Genomic DNA, 19,759 nt, shown 5'->3' on the forward strand with positions numbered 1-19,759 from the left:
TCACTGAGGACAGAACAAAAGAAAACGGGCTTGAACTGGAGAGGCTACACCCGAAGACGGACTGACACCAGCACTGCCTGCAGGTTCTCGGGCTGCGTGAGCGCCCCCCACCCGTCAGCACTGATTGGACGGCAGTAAAAAATGGAAAAAGCTAAGTACTGCAGTTTGAACTCCCTCAGCTGGGTTTGTACATTCTTTTTGGCTCAGATTGTGGGGTTTATGCTGTTTCACGTGATTTATGTCTGAGTGTCAAGGGAGAGGAACCACCAAAGGCCCCCCACTCCTGCATTCCCCTTTAGTTCCAGGAGACCTTTCTAACCCATGCGCTCAGCAGACGCAAGCCACGGGGTCGAGGAAAGGGAAGCCTCGAGTCTGATCACGACAGCCAGTCCTCCATCTACCACAGTACAGAAGCTTCCAGTACAGAAGCGTGGAACCCGCTGTGGGAAAGCTGCCAGCGTGCTGCCCACCCCTCTCCTCCACACAGGATGCGGGATATCCACATCTGTCTGTCACAGTTTCAAGAAGCTGAAGGAAACACATCAGGATCTGAGGCCTGCACTTCTTAACTACACCGTGGGGTTCTAATGCGGAGATTCTTTGGGAAGAGCACGGGACCCTGCAGGGACGGTCCTCTGTCCCAGACCCCAGCCTTCCCTAGAACTCCTCCCCCAGACGGCCTGGCAGCCCCGAGCTGACCCCAGGGAGGCACCCAGCAGTCACTCCTCAGGACCTTCCGTGAACAATTACCTCTGGCATCGTTCCACCGAGAGGAAGGCGTTCTCCCCTGGAACAGCAGCGGAGACTGGGTCAGGGCCCGCAGCCCGCTGGCAGAGACGCCGCTCCGCACGGCACAGCCGGGAGAAGGCGTGGAACCTACAGGGACGCAGGGTGAGCACGGCTCCGTGGTACCCCATGCCACGGGGCCCGGGCCTCTTCAAGGAGCAGCTCTGAGGCACTCCCCCCAACCCCCAAAACCCACGGCGGCAGCCTCACCTGAAAAGAACACCTCGTCGTCCCCCGTGGAGGGCAGGTACAGCACGCTCGCACCCGGAGACCGCTCCTCGCTCTTGCGGAGTTCTGGGTCTCCTCTCTGCCCATCACACGCTCTTTTTGCTCGACACTCCATCTCCTCCTCAGCAGGAAGGAGCCTCTTCCCGGAACCCAGCCCAAACTGTCCCCAGGAGCAGGCTTCCTCGGCCTTCGGCATACTGTCCCCAGGAGGCGAATGGTCGGGCAGCTGGCACACCCCCTCGAGCTCAAAATCCCCCAAGAGGGGAATTCTGCTGATGCTGAGCTCGGGGCCTCGCTCCCTCCTCTCCGGCTCGAGTAGGGACACCCCTGCAGGGAGGTCAGCGCTGACCTCGCTCCTCGCAGCAGAGCTGCTGCCCACTGCCCGCTTCCTGCGGGGCCAGTCTCTGATGGTGTCCGGAGTGGTCTTCCCGCTGTGCTTGGGAGACGGGGTCCAAGGAACACTGCCGTCTGTCTGAAACGGAGAGGGGGTGCTAGAGGGGCCGCGGGTGGGGGTACAGGACTGGCAGATGTACATCTGTCCCCCGCTCTTGCCAGGGGTGCTGTGTGAGGGGCGGAGGCAGGGGGGAGACACGTAGGTGGCTTCGGGTCTCCCTGAGGACCTGCCAGCCCGGGGCAGGCCAACACCAGGGAGGGAGCTCTCGGCCCTTCGTAGGGACTCAGCTTCGCACAGACAGCCGGGGTCGATCTTTCTGATGCGAAGCTTGGGCAGGCCAGAAGCTCGCATCTCCAGCTCTACCTCGTAGGTCTGCGGGCTGGCGGGGGCTTCTGGAAGCTGAGCTGACGCCTGCAGATCCTCCAGCTGCGCGGCGGCCTGGCGCTGCCTTCTGTCTGCAGTGCAGCGCAGGTCGTAGGAAGGTGTCGGGGGAGAACCAGGCCCGCAGGAACGAGGGGATGGAAGAACCCCAGGGCTCGACGGAGAAGACTTCTCCTTGGCAACCATCGTCCTTAACTGCCTCTCCTCTCCCATTGGTGCCACATCACTTTTCAAGCCGTCACTGCCGTCAAGCTGTGCTTCGTCCAGGAGAGTGAGATACTCTGTGTCACTCGCCATCAGCAGAGGAGAGGACAGACGCCAGTCCCTCCCGAAGCCAAGCCCAGGGTAGCTGTGTCTTTCAGGGGAAGACCGAAGAGAGAGGCTCACTTCCTTCTGGTCCTTTCCGGCATCTGTGCCGGCAGCTGGGTTGTCAGCTGGGGCCTCTCTAGGAGCAGCAGAGGCACTAGGCTGGTGTTCCAGGAAGCTGCTTGCAAGATCCGAGGGCTCTCTGCACCTTTTTCCAGTTTTAGAAGGGGGCAGAGGGGGTGCGGGGTCAGACTGGGCATTCTGCAGGATTCTGGGAGGAGTTGAGGAAGCAGGACAGGAGAGAGGTGAGGCTACATTGGGGGCTTTCCAGGGCTCTCTCCAGTCCATTTCTCCGGGGGAAGGAGAGTTCGTCGAAAATTTCCGAAATGGACTCTTCTTGGAAACCTTGCCTGAGGGAAAGGTGAAAGGCTTCTCTGGAGGAGGAGATGGGGGAGGCACCAGACTTGTCATCTCCGGGCTCCCGGGGGTGGAGGCGGCTTTCTCCTTTCCTTTTTGTGCTAGCTCCCCTGCCTGGGAGGCCCCGGGGACACAGGGACGGTGGTGCTCTTGGTCTGGAGGCGTCTCTCCCCGCACCCCCGAGGCTGCCGCTCGCGGAGGGGACCCGGCAGGACTCAGACCTGCGGTCCCGTTGGGGGCTGCGGGGCAGGGGGTGCTTTCTGGACTGGAGGTCACCGAGAGTGGCCAAGTAGAATTCCGCAGAAATCCAGCTGGCTGACCACCTGGCCTTCCGGGGGTTCTTGGGATCTTCTTTTCAAGAGGAGAGGTTCCTCCTTTAGCCAGGGAGCAGCCTTTCTGAGGAGTGACTTTCGGTTGAGATGGTGAGCCCCAGTCCTGTGAGGAGTCTTTTAAGGACTCCTCAAAAATGGCCTGTTTCGCAGGGGTCACTTCAGTAGGGGGTTTCTGCCACCTTTCAGGGGTGCGCCGTGGAGTTCGTGGCATACGAGGGAACCGTCTCAGCGTCGCTTTAGAAGAGCTTGGAGATTTCCGGTTACTCTTCTTGGGAGTCTGTAAAGAAATGCTCATTTCAGTGCCTGAATGTCATCACCCATATGCTCTACAGAGCATCTGAGTCACCTCTAAGACGATCAGAAAGGCACATGGGAAATCCTTAACCTGGATTTCAGACAGTGGCACGTTTCAACTTCCAAAACATGCGCACTTTTCTTTCCCTAGCACTAAGCACCAAATCTGATCTTGGTCCTAAGACCAAGAATTTTCTTCAGATGCATACTACAGCTAAAACACTCTTTGCCTTCAATGGTGGATCACTCCACTACTGCCACGGTCTCTTCCACCGCACTGCTCCTGCTCCCTTCCTGAAGTAGCTTCTAGGTGTCACATCAGCTGCTGTTCACCTGCCTTCAACATGTGCTTGCTACACACCTGTCATGTGCCAGGCCGTGGGGGATGGAGTATGGAATATATGGATACATAAGGTCCAGCAACAAAGACGACGTCTCAGGAACAACACTCCCCAGCAAAAAAGCTCCCTTCCTTCTGGCAAAATGCAGTTAAACACTCCAACAGGTAAAGCAGGTCAGACACCCATCGTGATCATCTCAAGGGAATCCTGGTCTAGTGGGTATTTCACGTTGAATGGGGTACAGAAAGATGGTAACAGTGTCACCAGCGCACCGACAGGGATGTGCGTGGGACAACACGTGTTGGCAGCACAAGAGAGGACTGTCTAACCCAGCTAGCCTGAAGGGGAGACAGGAACAGTGAGTTAGGTCATTAAGAATGGGTATCAGCAGGTAAATGTAAAAGGTGGGAAAGCGGGGAAGAGGTAGTTTTGGTGCCTTTAAAAAAAAAAAATTTTTTTTAACGTTTATTTATTATTGAGAGACAGAGTGTGAGCAGGGGAGGGGCAGAGAGAGGGAGACACAGAATCGGAAGCAGGCTCTGAGCTGTCTGCACAGAGCCCGACCTGGGGCTCGAACTCACAAACCGTGAGATCATGACCTGAGTCGAAGTCAGACGCTTAACCAACTGAGCCACCCAGGTGCCCCTGGGTGCCTTTGCTCTATCATTTTCTCTGCCTAAAATGAAAACCAGCAGCTGCATGCAGACCTACGTGCAGCCTGACGTCACCGGAAAGGTGGAGGACAGAGCAGAGGGAGAGTGGGGGCCAGAGCCAGCCGATGGAGGCCCATGCCCATCTGGAGAGGACTGAACCTGGTTCTGTAAATCTGTGGTCTTCAAACCCATCGCCATAGCTGAGTGTCCTCCCACAAACTCTAAGCGGTTTATTGGGTTTCCAAATAAAAATTATTTTTTAACATAAGGATTCCATTTTCAGAAAACCCTGTTTAACAACAGGTCTCTAGAGCTTTAAGCAAAGTGATGCAGTCAGAAAGCTCACTCCAGGGGGTCCTGGGTGGCTCAGTCGGTTAAGCATCCAACTTCGGCTCAGGTCATGATCTCCCGGTTTGTGGGTTCAAGCCCCGCGTTGGGCTCGGTGCTGACAGCTCAGAGCCTGGAGCCTGCTTCGGATCCTGTGTCTCCCTCTCTCTCTGCCCCTCCCCCCACTGTGCTCTCTCAAAAATAAATAAATGTAAAAAAAAAAAAAGAAGGCTCACTCTGGCCTCTGGGGGCAGGATGGACTTGAGAGGGAAGAGGGAAAAGGCAGTTGAAATGTTCCAGGCAGAACTGGAATAGGGCAGAACTGCAGGGATGGAGAAAAGGGAATGGGTATAAATGGCTATGTCTGGGAGTGACTCAGGCTTCTCACGTGGATGACTGGATTGGGTGGGTAGTGTAAGGGCAACAGATGAATGATGCCTGTACATTTCAGGAAGATCTATACGTGGTGTATGATAAAAATGGTGGACGAAACCAAGAGACTAGATGAGATCATTTCTGTTTTCTCCTACCACCTTGGCCTCAGCCAAACTGCTGCCTTACATCCCTATATACCCAATAACCATTCATCTCGATCAACCCAACCACCCCCAAATACGTATTAACATCTACAGATCACCTGCTTTCTCGTCCCTAATGGTCTCAGTGGGTTTTTTGGGCCATGTTTGTTTCCCCCCACAAGACCACACTATTTTAAACATTATAGAAATGTTATACCTGATAAGCTGTAGGTATCTCAGAACCCAATGTGCTTCTTGAAGTCCTCTGAAGTCGAGCTGAACCCTTCTCAGAAGGACTGACCATCTCATGCAATGCCCCAAAAAGCAGGCTCTTGGGAGAACGAATACTTCGGTTTGGAGATTTTTCTCTTTGGTCTGCAAGTCAAAAATAGTAATTCTTTCTCAACTCCTGCCCTCCCAATACTAACAGAACAGCCAGTCCATACAAGAAAACAATTTTTTTCGAGCTACTGGGAGTGGGGGATCCCACCTAATTACGCCAGCAACCCCAATTATTGCTGCCATCTGGACTTTTAATAAGATTGCATAGTTACCTCAGCCCTTATGTGAGGCAAGTAAAAGAATTTAATTTGTAAATATAAAAACACATTATCTGATGATCCAAACTAATGATGGATGAAAGAATGAAGAACAAACAGGTATCCCCTTCCACCTAGGACCCGAGTGTAGAATGTGAACACATGGTGGAAATAACAGGTAATTTACCTGTTGAATGAATAAATTACCAAAAGGATAGTATGAATGACCAGCTGTAGGAATACAAAGGAAGGACACTGTTAGTGAATGTCATGGATCGTCCATCACTCTAAACCTCTACTGAATATGCCTGTTCTACCGCTCCAATATCAAGAAAGAAAATGCCAAGTTTTATACTTCTTTTCCCAAAAATACTTCCCGCCAAGTAGGCACACAACTAGGCGGTGGGCAAGCAAGTTACCTGATTTGTCTTGCTGGAATGAGTGAACTCTTTGCACACTTCGAGACTTGGGCTGAGACGCAGAATAGAAGGAACCAGAATTTGTCCTGCTGAGTGACAACTGCTTGATTCGAGGACTTCGTCTCAAGCTTATTTCTACAAAACCAGAATCACAGTTAGTAACCAGGGAGAAACGCAAGCTTTTTACATTTGCCTGTGTATGAAATGGGTAAAATTTATGTTATACCACATACAAAATGGACTGTCACAAATTACTGACCTTGAGACTTCTGAAGTGTAACAAAGTTACAAGGGGTAGGACATATGGCTCCAACAAAGTTGAGAAAAACCACTGACCTACCAGACTGTGACCTTTGGAAATCTCAAACTGCCACCCTTTTAACCATGATACTGGGTGAAAAAAGGGTTTATACAGTGTGACTTTTGCAAAAAATTTTTTAAATTTAAAAACTGCAGTTTTCATGTTTATGATACATACATTTGTGTAGAAACGACACCTGTCAGAGTATCAGTGAAGCTAAAATGTTAAGTATTTCTGAGTTGTGGGATTACCAAGCAATTATTAAAAATTTGGCTTCTTGGGGCGCCTGGGTGGCTCAGTCGGTTAAGCGTCCGGCTTCGGCTCAGGTCACGATCTCGCGGCTTGTGAGTTCGAGCCCCGCGTCGGGCTCTGTGCTGACAGCTCAGAGCCTGCAGCCTGTTTCAGATTCTGTGTCTCCCTCTCTCTCTGACCCTCCCCTGTTCATGCTCTGTCTCTGTCTCAAAAATAAATGTTAAAAAAAAAATTTTTTTTTTAATTTGACTTCTCTGTATTTTTTGTTTTACTTTTCTGATTTTTCTACAATAAACAAATTACTTGAGTCATTAAAAACATGACTTTGTTTTTGGAAAAAACAAAATGTTTGCTTTTGGAAACCCCTGAATTACATGTACTTTAAAAAGAAGCCACGGCACTTTGTATCACCCCGTGTTAGCCCGTACCCCGACCTCTGTTCCTACTGTGTAAAAAGGTTTCTCCAGAAATTCCCTCAGGAAATTCTGTGTAAAAGACCATTTACTAATAAACATTTACTGATCTACACTGCAGGCCCAGAGCTGTCATAGTGTCTGCACAATATCTTAGGACATGCTGAACACCACCACAAATAGAGGGTTTTCAAAGAAACTAGAGAAAACAGCACAAAACAAACACAGGTAATACCGTCTGCTCCTTTTTCTGGGGACTCTTCGACTATGTCAATATCAGGACCAGGCTCCGAGGACCTTAACGAATAACAAGCATAGGGATTATTTAGTATCACTCATGGTTCATGCACCATAAGCCTCACAAAGCAACAGAGACCACAGGGCTTAAGAGTACCAGTGTTGGCAAGCACTCTCATATACTTTACTGTTGCAAGTAAAATGGTTAGAACACTTTTTTGGAAAGTGGTTTTACAACATAAAAATTAATTAAAAATATGCATGCCTTCTAACCCACCCATTTCTCTCCTTGCAATTTATCCTGTAGATAACTTGCACAAGTATGTAAAATCTGTACACAAATAATGTCAAGATGAAACCTTCCTATTATTCCTGTTAAGTTCAGCTAAAAACCCTGGATGTTATATTAAAATGAACTACAGATTAAACAGTGACAAGAAGAGGCAGGTGGCTGGGGATCACAGGACCCAAAGAGAGACAGGGCAGTGAGCTCCCAGAGAGTTCCCTTTTTGCTTCCTGGATCCTGGACTGGGTGCTGGGGAAATTGATAACCCAAATATGCCAACAGGTACCAAAACTGCCCTAAGAAAAGTCAGCTTTCTCTAGCCAAAGAACCAGGAAAGGGGCAGCTTAGCACGACAAACTTTCAGACACTAACTACCATGGAAAACTGTGGCCCACCACACACATAGGCTGAGCCGAGATCCTAAACTTGCAGCCTGGCCCAGCAGTGATGATGACCCCTCCATGTAATGACAAATGCTTTTGCATTTTTGTTTTTTAATTTTTGAGACAGAAAGCAGGGGAGGGGCAGAGAGAGGGAGACAGAGGATCAGAAGCAGGCTCCGTGCTTACAGCAGAGAGCCGGATATGGGGCTTGAACTCATGAACCACAAGATCATGACCTGAGCCAACATCAGAAGCTTAACCGACTGAGCCACCCAGGTGCCCTGCGTGGGTTTTTTGTTTTTTTTTTTTAAGTTTTTTATTTTTAGAGAGAAAGTGTGAGCATGTGAGGGGACGAGCTGAGAGGGAGAGAATTTTTTTGAAGGTTTTTTAAAATGTTTATTTTGAGAGAGAGCATGTGCACAAGGGAGGGGCACAGAGAGAGAGAGAATCCCAAGCAGGTGGCACGGAGCCTGACGTGGGGCTTGAACACATAAACCATGAGATCATGAGCTCAGCCGAAACCAAGAGTCAGTTGCCTAAGTGATTGAGCCACCCAGACGCTCCGAGAGAATCTTTAAGCAGGCTTTGCACTTAGCGCACAGCCCAACATGGGGCTTGCTCTCACAACCATGAGGTCCTGACCTGAGCCAAAATCAAGAAATCAGACAGTTAAATGACTGAGCCACCCAGATGCCATGAAGAATGGTTTTTAAAATTGTGCAGGGGAGGACTGGGTGGCTCAGTCAGCTGAGCACCAGACTCTTGACTTTGGCTCAGGTCGTGATCCCAGGATCTTGGGATCAAGCCCTGTGTGGGTGGCTGAGCGCAGAGCTTGCTTGGGTTTTCTCCCTCCTTCTTCTGCTCCTCCCCCGTGTGTGAGCACATGCATACACGCTCTCTGAAAAAAATTTTTTTAAAAGTTTATAATGGAGGGGCGCCTGGGTGGCGCAGTCGGTTAAGCGTCCGACTTCAGCCAGGTCACGATCTCGCGGTCCGTGAGTTCGAGCCCCACGTCGGGCTCTGGGCTGATGGCTCAGAGCCTGGAGCCTGTTTCCAATTCTGTGTCTCCCTTTCTCTCTGCCCCTCCCCCGTTCATGCTCTGTCTCTCTCTGTCCCAAAAATAAATAAACGTTGAAAAAAAAAATTAAAAAAAAAAAAAAAAAAAAGTTTATAATGGAAATGCAAGCTGGTGCAGCCACTCTGGAAAACAGTATGGAGGTTCCCAAAAAACTAAAAATAGAACTACCCTACAACCCAGCAATTGCACTATTAGGCATTTATCCAAGGGATACAGGTGTGCTCTTTTGAAGGGACACATGCACCCCCGTGTTTATAGCAGCACTATCAACAATAGCCAAAGTATGGAAAGAGCCCAAATGTCCATCGATGGACAAATGAATAAAGATGTGGTATATATGTACAATGGAGTATTACTCGGCAATCAAAAAGAATGAAATCTTGCCATTTGCAACTACGTGAATGGAACTGGAGGGTATTATGCTAAGTGACATTAGTCAGAGAAAGACAAGTGTCATATGACTTCACTCATATGAGGACTTTAAGAGACAAAACATGAACATAAGGGAAGGGAAACAAAAATAACATAAAAACAGGGAGGGGGACAAAACAGAAGAGACTCTTAAATACGGAGAACAAACTGAGGGTTGCTGGAGGGGTTGTGGGAGGAGGGATGGGCTAAATGGGGAAGGGGCACTAAGGAATCTACTCCTGAAATCATTGTTGCACTATATGCTAATTTGGATGTAAATTTAAAAAAAAATAAAACAAGTTAAAAAAAATTTTAATTAAAAAAAAAAAGTTTATAAATGTGGAATACCCATTTGATGGACTGCTTCTCAGCAACCCCTCACCACCCCAAAAAGGAAGAAATATGGATACATACAACACCATGGACCAATCTCAAAATAATTATGCCAAGTGAAAGAGGTGACGCAAAAGAGTGCATTCTGTATGATTCTCTAGCCCTCAGAATTTACAGAATGCTGAATACTCTTTAGTAATAAGACAGTTAAGACATCAGTCACAGGGGCTCCGAGAAGGTGGACAGTGGCCCACAAGATCATTAGCAAGGCTGTGTGACTACACAAAGTAGCTAGGCAAGGATGTTACTCACCTGCCCTTGATTTGTCTATGAAGAAGCCTTCTGGAGACTTGCTTATGTACTGGAGTCTCAGCCACACTCTTAGTGAGCAGTTTGTGATAACCTAAAATGTAAATAGCATCAATTTCATTTAACCTTATCAAGAAGTGGCAGCAAGGCAAAGCGAGCAGTCTGCAATTCTGTATGGCTTACTACTCACCTGGAGTGGTTTCTGTTTGTCTTTACCGGAGGGGCTCTTAATTGTTTTGGGGCTAACGTCTAACCATAGGACTTAATTTAACATGATACGACAGTCAATCAGCATTAGAGATTAAATAATAAGCTAGTGTAAAATACTGTAAAATTCTAATAAGCAATTCTGAAAAAAAAAATATTTAATCAGGACTAATAAGTATCCATCTCACCAGTGCTTCTTATATTTATGATGAAATGATAGAGTATGAAAGTGCTGACATGCCACACAGATATTAAGATACTGAATAGCGAGAGCCATCTAGCCGGCATGCATTTCCGCAGTGGGATATGTAACCAAGCTGATCAATGGAGGACTAGTTTAGAGGGAATTAGAAGTGACCAGGAAGAGATGTCAGCAGGAATGTGGTGTAAGAACCTCTGAAATAACTCTTCCACAAAAGGAACGAGAACACTGGGCAAAAATGGGCAAAATCAGCTTTTTCAGAACTCTGGAAATTAACTAGTTTGCAACAATCCATGGAGTATTTATCCAAGAAAAACAGTGAATCCCAGTAACAACAGCCAAGTCCACGGAACTTTATCTTGCCCCAGCGCCCCCAGCCCTGTAGCCTTGAAAACCAACAGCCTGCAATCACTCTGCAGACCAACGGCCCAGGAGCCTGTGTGTGAACAGGGCCAAATGAGACTGGAGCTCCTCCAAAGCCCCATTCACAGATGTCATTATCTGACCTGTCTGGCAGTTCCCCCGCAAAAGCAAAATCTCACGGGCTCAAGTAGTCTCTGTTTGACCTCAGGACTCACCCAGTATGAATGAGCTTTTTCCAGGGAGCACTTACTGAAACCAACCGGCAGCACTTGTGAACATCACAGCTGCCTAGGGGAGTGATAACAGCTGGGGCAAACAACAAGCTAACCAAAAGCGTAAAAGGGGAAACTAGGGAATGAGGTGTCTATGGAGGACTCAACAAACCTTTAACATATTCCTGGGACCTAAAACTCCATGCAATGCAGGGCTGTGTGCACGCCCAGGGTAAACCCAAGAAGGCCCTAAGCTGTCACCCACTGCTCACCTTGAGGCTCTAGAAAAGCAGAGAGAAATATACGCTGCCTGGCTGAGTACTGAAGAAATGAGCCAACGCACCAAAGGCCCTCAGCAAAGGCTGAGAAACTTACTGGTTCCAGGCATCAAAGAAAATCTGTCCAATCATTAGCTGGATCGCTAAGCTAAGTGAGCAGATGTCAGTGGCCACACATGACAGAATACAGACTTGGGGCGCCTGGGTGGCGCAGTCGGTTAAGCGTCCGACTTCAGCCAGGTCAGGATCTCACGGTCCGTGGGTTCGAGCCCCGCGTCGGGCTCTGGGCTGATGGCTCAGAGCCTGGAGCCTGTTTCCGATTCTGTGTCTCCCTCTCTCTCTGCCCCTCCCCCGTTCGTGCTCTGTCTCTCTCTGTCCCAAAAATAAATAAAAACGTTGAGAAAAAAAAAAAAAAAAAAATTAAAAAAAAAAAAAAAAGAATACAGACTTTAAAGAATTAGTTCAGGAAAGTCACCAAACAAAAGCAGTAACAATAACAACAAACACTGGAGGGGAGGGGAGAAGTCAGAAGTGCCTTATTAGGTTACGTCCAGTTGTCAATAAAAAAAGAGACATGCAGGGGTGCCTGGGTGGCTCGGTCGGTTAAGTGTCCAGCTTCGGCTCAGGTCACGATCTCGTGGTCCGTGGGTTCGAGCCCTGCGTCGGGCTCTGTACTGACAGCTCAGAGCCTGAGCCCGTTTCAGATTCTGCGTGTGTGTCTGTCTGTCTCTACCCCTACTCGCACTCTCTCAAAAACAATCAAAAAAAAAAAAAAAAAAAAGAAAAGCACTGAAAGGGCAAAGACTCAACCAAGAATTGAATATCCAGCAAAATTATTGTTCAAAATGAGGGAGAAATTAGCACATTCCCAGGTTAAAAACAAATTCCCCCCCCCAAAAAAACAGAACTTTTCAGTAGCAGACCTGCCCCATGAGTAATACTAGAGGGGGTCCTTCAGGCTGAGAGCAAAGGGCACTCAAGAGTGAGGCAAATCCATGGGAAGAATCAAAGAGCACCAGGGAAGGAACTAGATAAATAAATACAACGTACAGCACAGAAGCAGTTTCCGTTTGTAACTCTCTTCTCCTAGGAGTTGAAAAATAAAGTGATCATTATAAATTGATGTTGAGGGGCATAGAGTGTACGAAGATGTAATGTGTATAACAACGGAGCACAAAGGAGGGGGTAGGAAACAGAACTGTATTTATAGGAGCAAAGTTTTTCAATACTGTTGAAATGAAGTTGGTATTAATCTGAATTAGGCTCTTAGAAGATAGGAATTGTAATCCCCAGAGGGAGTGATGTTACACTAAATAGTGCCATAAGAAGCTAGGGGTTGGTCTCTCCACCAAAACAGCTAGTAAACTGGCAGGGGAGTGGGGGGTGGGAAATGATCAGAATCAAGTATTTTTGGAACTCTGGAACCCAAGGAGCTACTTGCAACAATGAGGGACATGATTTATGCAAGGAAGATGCTGCTGATTTTTGGTAAGGGAACACCACGCATGAAGCTCTGATCTCCTTTCCCCAGCCTCACCGCAGCTGTGGGGAGAGGGGCCCACATTCCGGGAGCAGATGGCTGGTGATAGGGCAGACACCTTGTCCTCCAAACTTGGGGTTGTGTGGTTAATCTGATGGACCCCTGATGGGCGGGCGCAGACGCTTGCTCTGGTTTTGGGACCTCCAGGAGGCAGCTGCGTTTCCCAAGATGGCTATGGGAATATTTAAAGGGACAAGAATACTTTCTTGTTTTTCCCTTTTTAGAGTCAGACATTTAAGGAAATCTTGGTCAGGTTACTGGCAAACCAGAGATAACAGAAACTTCGGTGACCACACACAATATGGACTACATGTCTCTGTTTGGAAAACAGAGACAGCTGAAGTCCTCAATATGCGAAGAGGAGCAAACACTCAGGAGTGGGAGAATCTGGTTTCCAAAGTTGCCACATTATAATAGTCAGAATATCTAATCTTCAACAAACAATTACAAAATATACAAAGGAACAGGGACATAGAGCCCATCCACGGGAAAAGAAGAATTTGATGGAGACCATCACTAAGAAAACCCATCAGAATGCCTGGTCAAGGACAGTAAATCAGGTTTTCTAAATGTCCTCAATGACTCAAGAATATCACAAAGAAATAAAGAAATCAGTAAAACAATGTATGAACAAAATGAGACAGTCAACAAAGTGATAAAAATTATTAAAAGAAACCTAATTCTCAAACTATTCCAAAAAATAAAAGAGGAAAAAAAACTTCTAAATTCATTTGACAAGACCAGCATTACCCTGATACCAAAACCAAAGACACTACAAAAAACTACAGCCCAGTATCTCTGATGAACAAAAATGCCAAAATCCTCAACAAAATATCAGCAAACCGAATCCAGCAATACATTAAAAAAATCACTCACCACAAGTATGATTTAATCCAAAGATGCAAGGGTGGTTCAATATTTGCAAAACAACGTGATTCTTCACATGAACAAGAGAAAGAATACAAACTGTATGATCGTCTCAATAGACACAGAAAAAACATTTGACAAACCACAGCATCCATTTATGATAAAAACTCTCAACAAAGTAGGTTTAGAGGGAACATACCTCAAAGTAATAAGGCCATAGACGAAAAACCCACAGCTAACATCATACTCAATGGTGAAAAATGAGCTTTTCCTCTAAGATCAGGAAAAAGACAAGAGTATCAACCACTTTTATTCGACACAGTACCACTGGAACTCCTAGCTGTAGCAATCGAACAAGAAATAAAAGGCATCCAAATTGGTAAGGAAGAATTAAAGCTGTCACTATTTTCAGATGACATGATACTATATATAGAAAACCCTACAGATTCCACCAAAAAGCACTAGAACCGATAAATAAATTTAGTAAAGGTGCAGGATTGCAATTAATATACAGAAATCTGTTGCCTTTCTACACACTAGTAACAAAGTAGAAGAAAAAAAAAGCCCATTTACAACTGCACCAAAAAGAATAAAATACCTAGGAATAAACTTAACCAAGGAGGTGAAAGACCTGTATTCTGACAAGTATAAAACACTGATAAAAGAAATTGAAGATGACACAAATAAATGGAAAGATATTCCATGCTCATGGATTTGAAGATTTAATATTGTTAAAATTTCCATACTACAAAAAGCAATCTACGGATTTAAGATAATCCCTATCAAAATACTAACAGCGTCTTTCACAGAACTAGAACAAATACTAACATTTGTATGGAACCACAAAAGATCCCAATTAGCCAAAGCAATCTTGATAAAGAACAAATCTAGAGGTATCACAATCTGTGATTTCAAGATATACTACAAAGCTATAATGAAAACAGTATGGTACTGGCACAAAAATAGACACACAGATCAAAAGAATCAATACAGAGCCCAGAACTAAACCACTCTTATGTGGTAAATCTACAACAAAGGAGGCAAGAATATACAATGGGAAAAGAGTCTATTCAATAAATGGTGCTGGGAAAACCGGATAGTTACGTGCAAAGGATGACACTGAACCACTTTCTTATACCATATATGAAAATAAAATGGATTAAAGACCTAAATGTGAAAACTGAAAGCATAAAAATCCTAGAAGAGAACACAGGCAGTAACCTGACATCAGCAACTTCTTTCTAGGTATGTCTCCTCAGGCAAGAGAAACAAAAGCAAAAATAAACCTTTAGGACTACACTGAAATATAAAAAGCTTCTGCACAGCAAAGGAAACCAACAAAATGACAAGGCAACCCTACTGAATGAGAGAAGATATTTGCAAATGACATATCCAATAAGGGGTTAGTATCCCAAATACATAAAGAACTCATGCAAGTCAACACCAGAAAAATAATCCAATTAAAAAATGGGCAGAGGACCTGAACAGCTATTTCTCCAAAGACATACAAATGGCCAACAGAGACATAAAAAGATGCTCAAACATCACTCATCATCAAGGAAACTGAAATCAGAACTACAATGATAGGTCACTTTACACTTGTCAGAATGGCTAGTATCAAAACAAGAAATAACAAATGTTGGTGAGGATGTGGATAAAAGGGAACCCTTAGGAACTGTTGGTGGGAATACCAGCTGGTGCAGCCACTGGGGAAAATAGTATGAAGGTTCCTTTATTTTATTATTTTTTTTTTTGTAGACGAAATTCTTGATTTTTTAATATATATATACATACATATCTTGATTCTAAACCTTATGGTTTTGGATTACTATTTTTTACTTAAATCCAGGTTAGTTAACATGTAGTGTAATAATGATTTCAGGAACAGAATCTAGTGATTCATCACTTATATGTAACACCCAGTGCTCATCCCAACAAGTGCCCTCCTTAATGCCCAATGACAGTTCCTTTAAAAATTAAAAACAGAATTATCATATAATTCACCAGTACAATTCCACTACTGGGTATCTATCCAAAGAAAATGATAACTGCTAATTCAAAAAGATATACACACACCTCTGTTTATTGCAACTTTACAATAGCCAAGATATGGAAGCAACCCAAATGCCCATTGATAGATGAATGGATAGAGAAGATGTGGCATATACACAATGGAATATCACTCAGCCATAAAAAAGAATGAGATCTTGACATCTGTGACAACATGAATGGCCCTAGAGGGTATTTTGCTAAGTGAACTAAGTCAGAGAAAGACAAATGCCATATGGTTTCACTTATATGTGGAACCTAAAAAAACAAAACCAGACTCCTCAATACATAGAACTGGTGGTCCCCAGAGGGGAGGTGCGTGAGGGGTGGGTGAAATAGATAAAGGGAATTAAGAGGTACAAACTTTCAGTTATAAAATAAACAGGTCACAGAGATTAGTATAGCGCTCTACCCAATAAGAGCAGAATACACATTATTCTCAGGCACACACAGAACACTCTCCATTATAGGTCAAATGGTAGAGCATAAAATAAGTCTCAAATTTAATAAGACTAAAATACAAAGTTTGTTCTCCAACCACAATGGAGTGAAATTGGAAATTAACAACAGAAGGAATTTGGGAAACTCACAAATACATGAAGGTCAATGCACACATAAATAGTCAATGGGCCAAAGAAAAAATCACAAGGGAAATTAGAAAATATTTTGAGATAATGACGATGAAAGCACAACACACCCAAACTTACAGGACACAGCTAAAGTAGTGCTTAGAAGGGAATTTGTACCTGTAATGCCTGTATTAAAAAACAAGATCTCAAATCAATAACCTAAACTAAACCTGAAAAGGTCAAAAAGATCAAACTAACATCAAAGCAAGTAGAAGGAAGGAAATGCTAAAGATTACATAGTAAATAAATGAAATCAAGAATTAAAAAACAACAGAAAAACCAATGAAACCAAAAATCGGTTCTTTGAGAAGAACCATAAAACACCCAGTGCTTTATATGAAGAATCACTAAACTCTACTCCCGTCTTTGTTAAATTGACAAATCTTTAACTAGACTGACCAAGAAAAGAGAGGGAAAACCCAAACTACTATGAAAGAGGGAACATTGCTACTGAGCTCGCAGAAATACAAATGACTATTAGGGAATAAGGTGCACAACTGTGTAACAGTAAAATAGATAACCAAGAAGAAATGGACAAATTCCTACAAAGACACAAACACTGAAAACAGACTCAAGAAGAAACAAAATCTGAATAAACCTGTATGTAACAAGTGAAAGGATGGAAGTAGTTATCAAAACCTTCCCACAAAGAAGTACTCAGGACTAGATGGCTTTACTGCTGACTTCTACCTAACATTTAAAAAACAATTAAAGGGGCGCCTGGGTGGCGCAGTCGGTTAAGCGTCCGACTTCAGCCAGGTCACGATCTCGCGGTCCGTGAGTTCGAGCCCCGCGTCAGGCTCTGGGCTGATGGCTCGGAGCCTGGAGCCTGTTTCCGATTCTGTGTCTCCCTCTCTCTCTGCCCCTCCCCCGTTCATGCTCTGTCTCTCTCTGTCCCAAAAATAAATAAACGTTGAAAAAAAAAATTAAAAATAAATAAATAAATAAATAAATAAACAAAAAACAATTAAATTGTTGGGGCGCCCGGGTGGCTCATCTGCCTTCGGCTCAGCTCATGATCTCACGGTTCGTGGGTTCGAGCCCTGCATCGGCCTCTGTTCTCGCAGCTCAGAGCCTGGAGCCTGCTTCGGATTCTGTGTCTCTTTCTCTCTCTGCCCCTCCCCCGTTCATGCTCTGTCTCCCGCTCATGCTCCCTCTCTCCCTCTACCTCAAAATAAATACACATATAAAAAAGTTTAAAAACCAAATTGTTAAAATGCTGACACTACCCAAAGCAGTCTACATATTCAATGCAATCCCTATCAAAATAACACCAGCATTCTTCACAGAGCTATAACAAACAATTCTAAAATGGTATGGAACCAGAATAAGACCCCAAATAGCCAAAGTAATGTTAAAAAAGAAAACAAAAGCTGGAGGTATCACAATTCTGGACTTCAAGCTGTATTACAAAGCTGTAATTACCAAGACAGTATGGTACTGGCACCAAAACAGACACATAGATCAATGGAACAGAATAGAGAACCCAGAAATGGACCCACAAACGTATGGCCAACTAATCTTTGACAAAGCAGGAAAGAATATCCAATGGAATAAAGACAGTCTCTTCAGCAAGTGGTGCTGGGAAAACTGGACAGTGACATGCAGAAGAATGAACCTGGACCGCTTTCTTACACCATACACAAAAAGAAACTCAACATGGATGAAAGACCTAAATGTAAGATGGGAAACTATCAAAATCCTAGAAGAGAAAACAGGCAACACCTCTTTGTATATGTGCTGCCGAAGCGAGCACGAGGCAACACCTCTTTGACCTCAGCCACAGCAACCTCTTACAGACATGTCTCTGGAGGCAAGGGAAACAAAAGCAAAAATGAACTACTGCAAACTCATCAAGAAAACAGCTTCTACACAGCAAAGGAAACAATCAACAAAACAAAAAGGCAGCTGATGGAAAAGGAGACAATATCTGCAAATGACATATCAGATAAAGGGTTAGTATCCAAAAATCCGTAAAGAACTTATCAAACTCAACACCCAAAAAAACAAATAATCCAATGAAGAAACGGGCAAAAGACATGAATACTTTTCCAAAGAAGACATCCAGATAGCTACCAGATACATGTAAAGATGCTCCACATCACTCATCATCAGGGAAATACAAATCAAAACCACAATGAGATACCACCTCACACCTGTCAGGATGGCTAACGTTAACAACTCAGGCAATGACATGTGTTGGCAAGGATGCAGACAAAGGGCAACACTTTTGCACTGCTGGTGGGAATGCAAACTGGTGTAGCCATTCTGACAGTAGGGAGGTTCCTCAAAAAATTAAAAATAGAACTACCCTAAGACCCAGCAATTTCACTACTAGGTATTTATCCAAAGAACACAAAAATGCTAATTCGAAGGGGCACATGCACCCCAATGTTTATAGCAGCACTATCAACCAAAGCCAAGTTATGGAAAGAGCCCAAATGTCCATTGATTGATGAATAGATACAGAAGATGTGATATATATACACAATGGAATATCACTCGGTGATCAAAAAGAATGAAATCTTGCCATTTGCAACAACATGGATGGAACTAGAGTGTATTATGCTGAGCGAAAGAGGCAAAGAAAGATAAATATATGACTTCACTCATGTGGAATTTAACAAACAAAACGGGAAGAAAAGGAAAAATAAAAAGAGGAAGTGAGGCAAACCTTAAGAGACTCTTAAATAAAGAAAACTGAGGGTTGCTAGAGGGGTACTGGGTGTGGAGATGGGCTAAATGGGTAATGGGCATTAAGGAGAGCATTTGCTGGGATGAGCACTGGATGGTATATGTAAGTGAAGAATCACTAAATTATACTCCTGAAATCATTATTACACTATATGTTAGCTAAGTTGGATTTAAATAAAATTTTAAAAAAATTAACACCTTAATATATACGGTCAATTAACTTTTTTTTAAAGTTTATTTCTTTTGAGAGTGAGCAAACAGGGAGAAGCAGAGAGAGAGGGAGAAAGAATCCCAAATGGGCTCTGTGCTGTCAGCAGAGTCCAACGTAGGGCTTGATCTCATGAACCGTGAGATCATGACCTGATCAAGATCAAGAATCGGATGCTTAACCGACTGAGCCACTCAGGCACCCCTGGTCAATTGACTTTGACTAAGATGCCAAGACAATTCAATGAGGAAAGAAGCCATTTCAACTAATGGAACAACTGGATAGCCATATATGAGAGAACGATGTTGGGCTCCTATCTCACACAAAATAATGCACAAAAGTTAACTCCAAATGGATCAGACTGAAACGTAACTGTTTAAAGCTAAAAGCGGATTCTGTTCGGTTTTTTTTCCCTAAGTTAGGACACCAAACGCATGAGCAATGACAAAAATTCACAAACTGCTTTCAAATGGACTTTACCAAAATTAAAAACTTTGTGTATCAAAGAGCACTATCAAGGAAAGTGAAAAGACAACCCCCAGACGAGGTAAAATATTCGCAAATCATGTATC

The 19,759-nt window shown here is 44.6% G+C and overlaps 1 protein-coding gene across 6 annotated transcripts in view; it reads right to left on the minus strand.

The window, feature by feature from the left end:
• TICRR (TOPBP1 interacting checkpoint and replication regulator) overlaps positions 1 to 19,759 on the minus strand; it is a 48,324-nt gene that overhangs the window by 1,026 nt on the left and 27,539 nt on the right. For all 6 annotated transcript variants that reach the window (XM_030317377.1, XM_030317378.2, XM_030317382.1 and 3 more), the window contains 6 exons: positions 9,942 to 10,032; positions 7,137 to 7,198; positions 5,936 to 6,070; positions 5,195 to 5,352; positions 997 to 3,121; positions 751 to 876 (listed from right to left, as the gene is read on the minus strand). In XM_030317377.1, coding sequence (XP_030173237.1) covers positions 751 to 876; positions 997 to 3,121; positions 5,195 to 5,352; positions 5,936 to 6,070; positions 7,137 to 7,198; positions 9,942 to 10,032 — 2,697 coding nt within the window. The remainder of the gene's footprint in view (positions 1 to 750; positions 877 to 996; positions 3,122 to 5,194; positions 5,353 to 5,935; positions 6,071 to 7,136; positions 7,199 to 9,941; positions 10,033 to 19,759) is intronic.

Source organism: Lynx canadensis, chromosome B3 (assembly GCF_007474595.2).
Source record: "Lynx canadensis isolate LIC74 chromosome B3, mLynCan4.pri.v2, whole genome shotgun sequence".
NCBI classification, from domain to species: Eukaryota; Metazoa; Chordata; class Mammalia; order Carnivora; family Felidae; genus Lynx; species Lynx canadensis.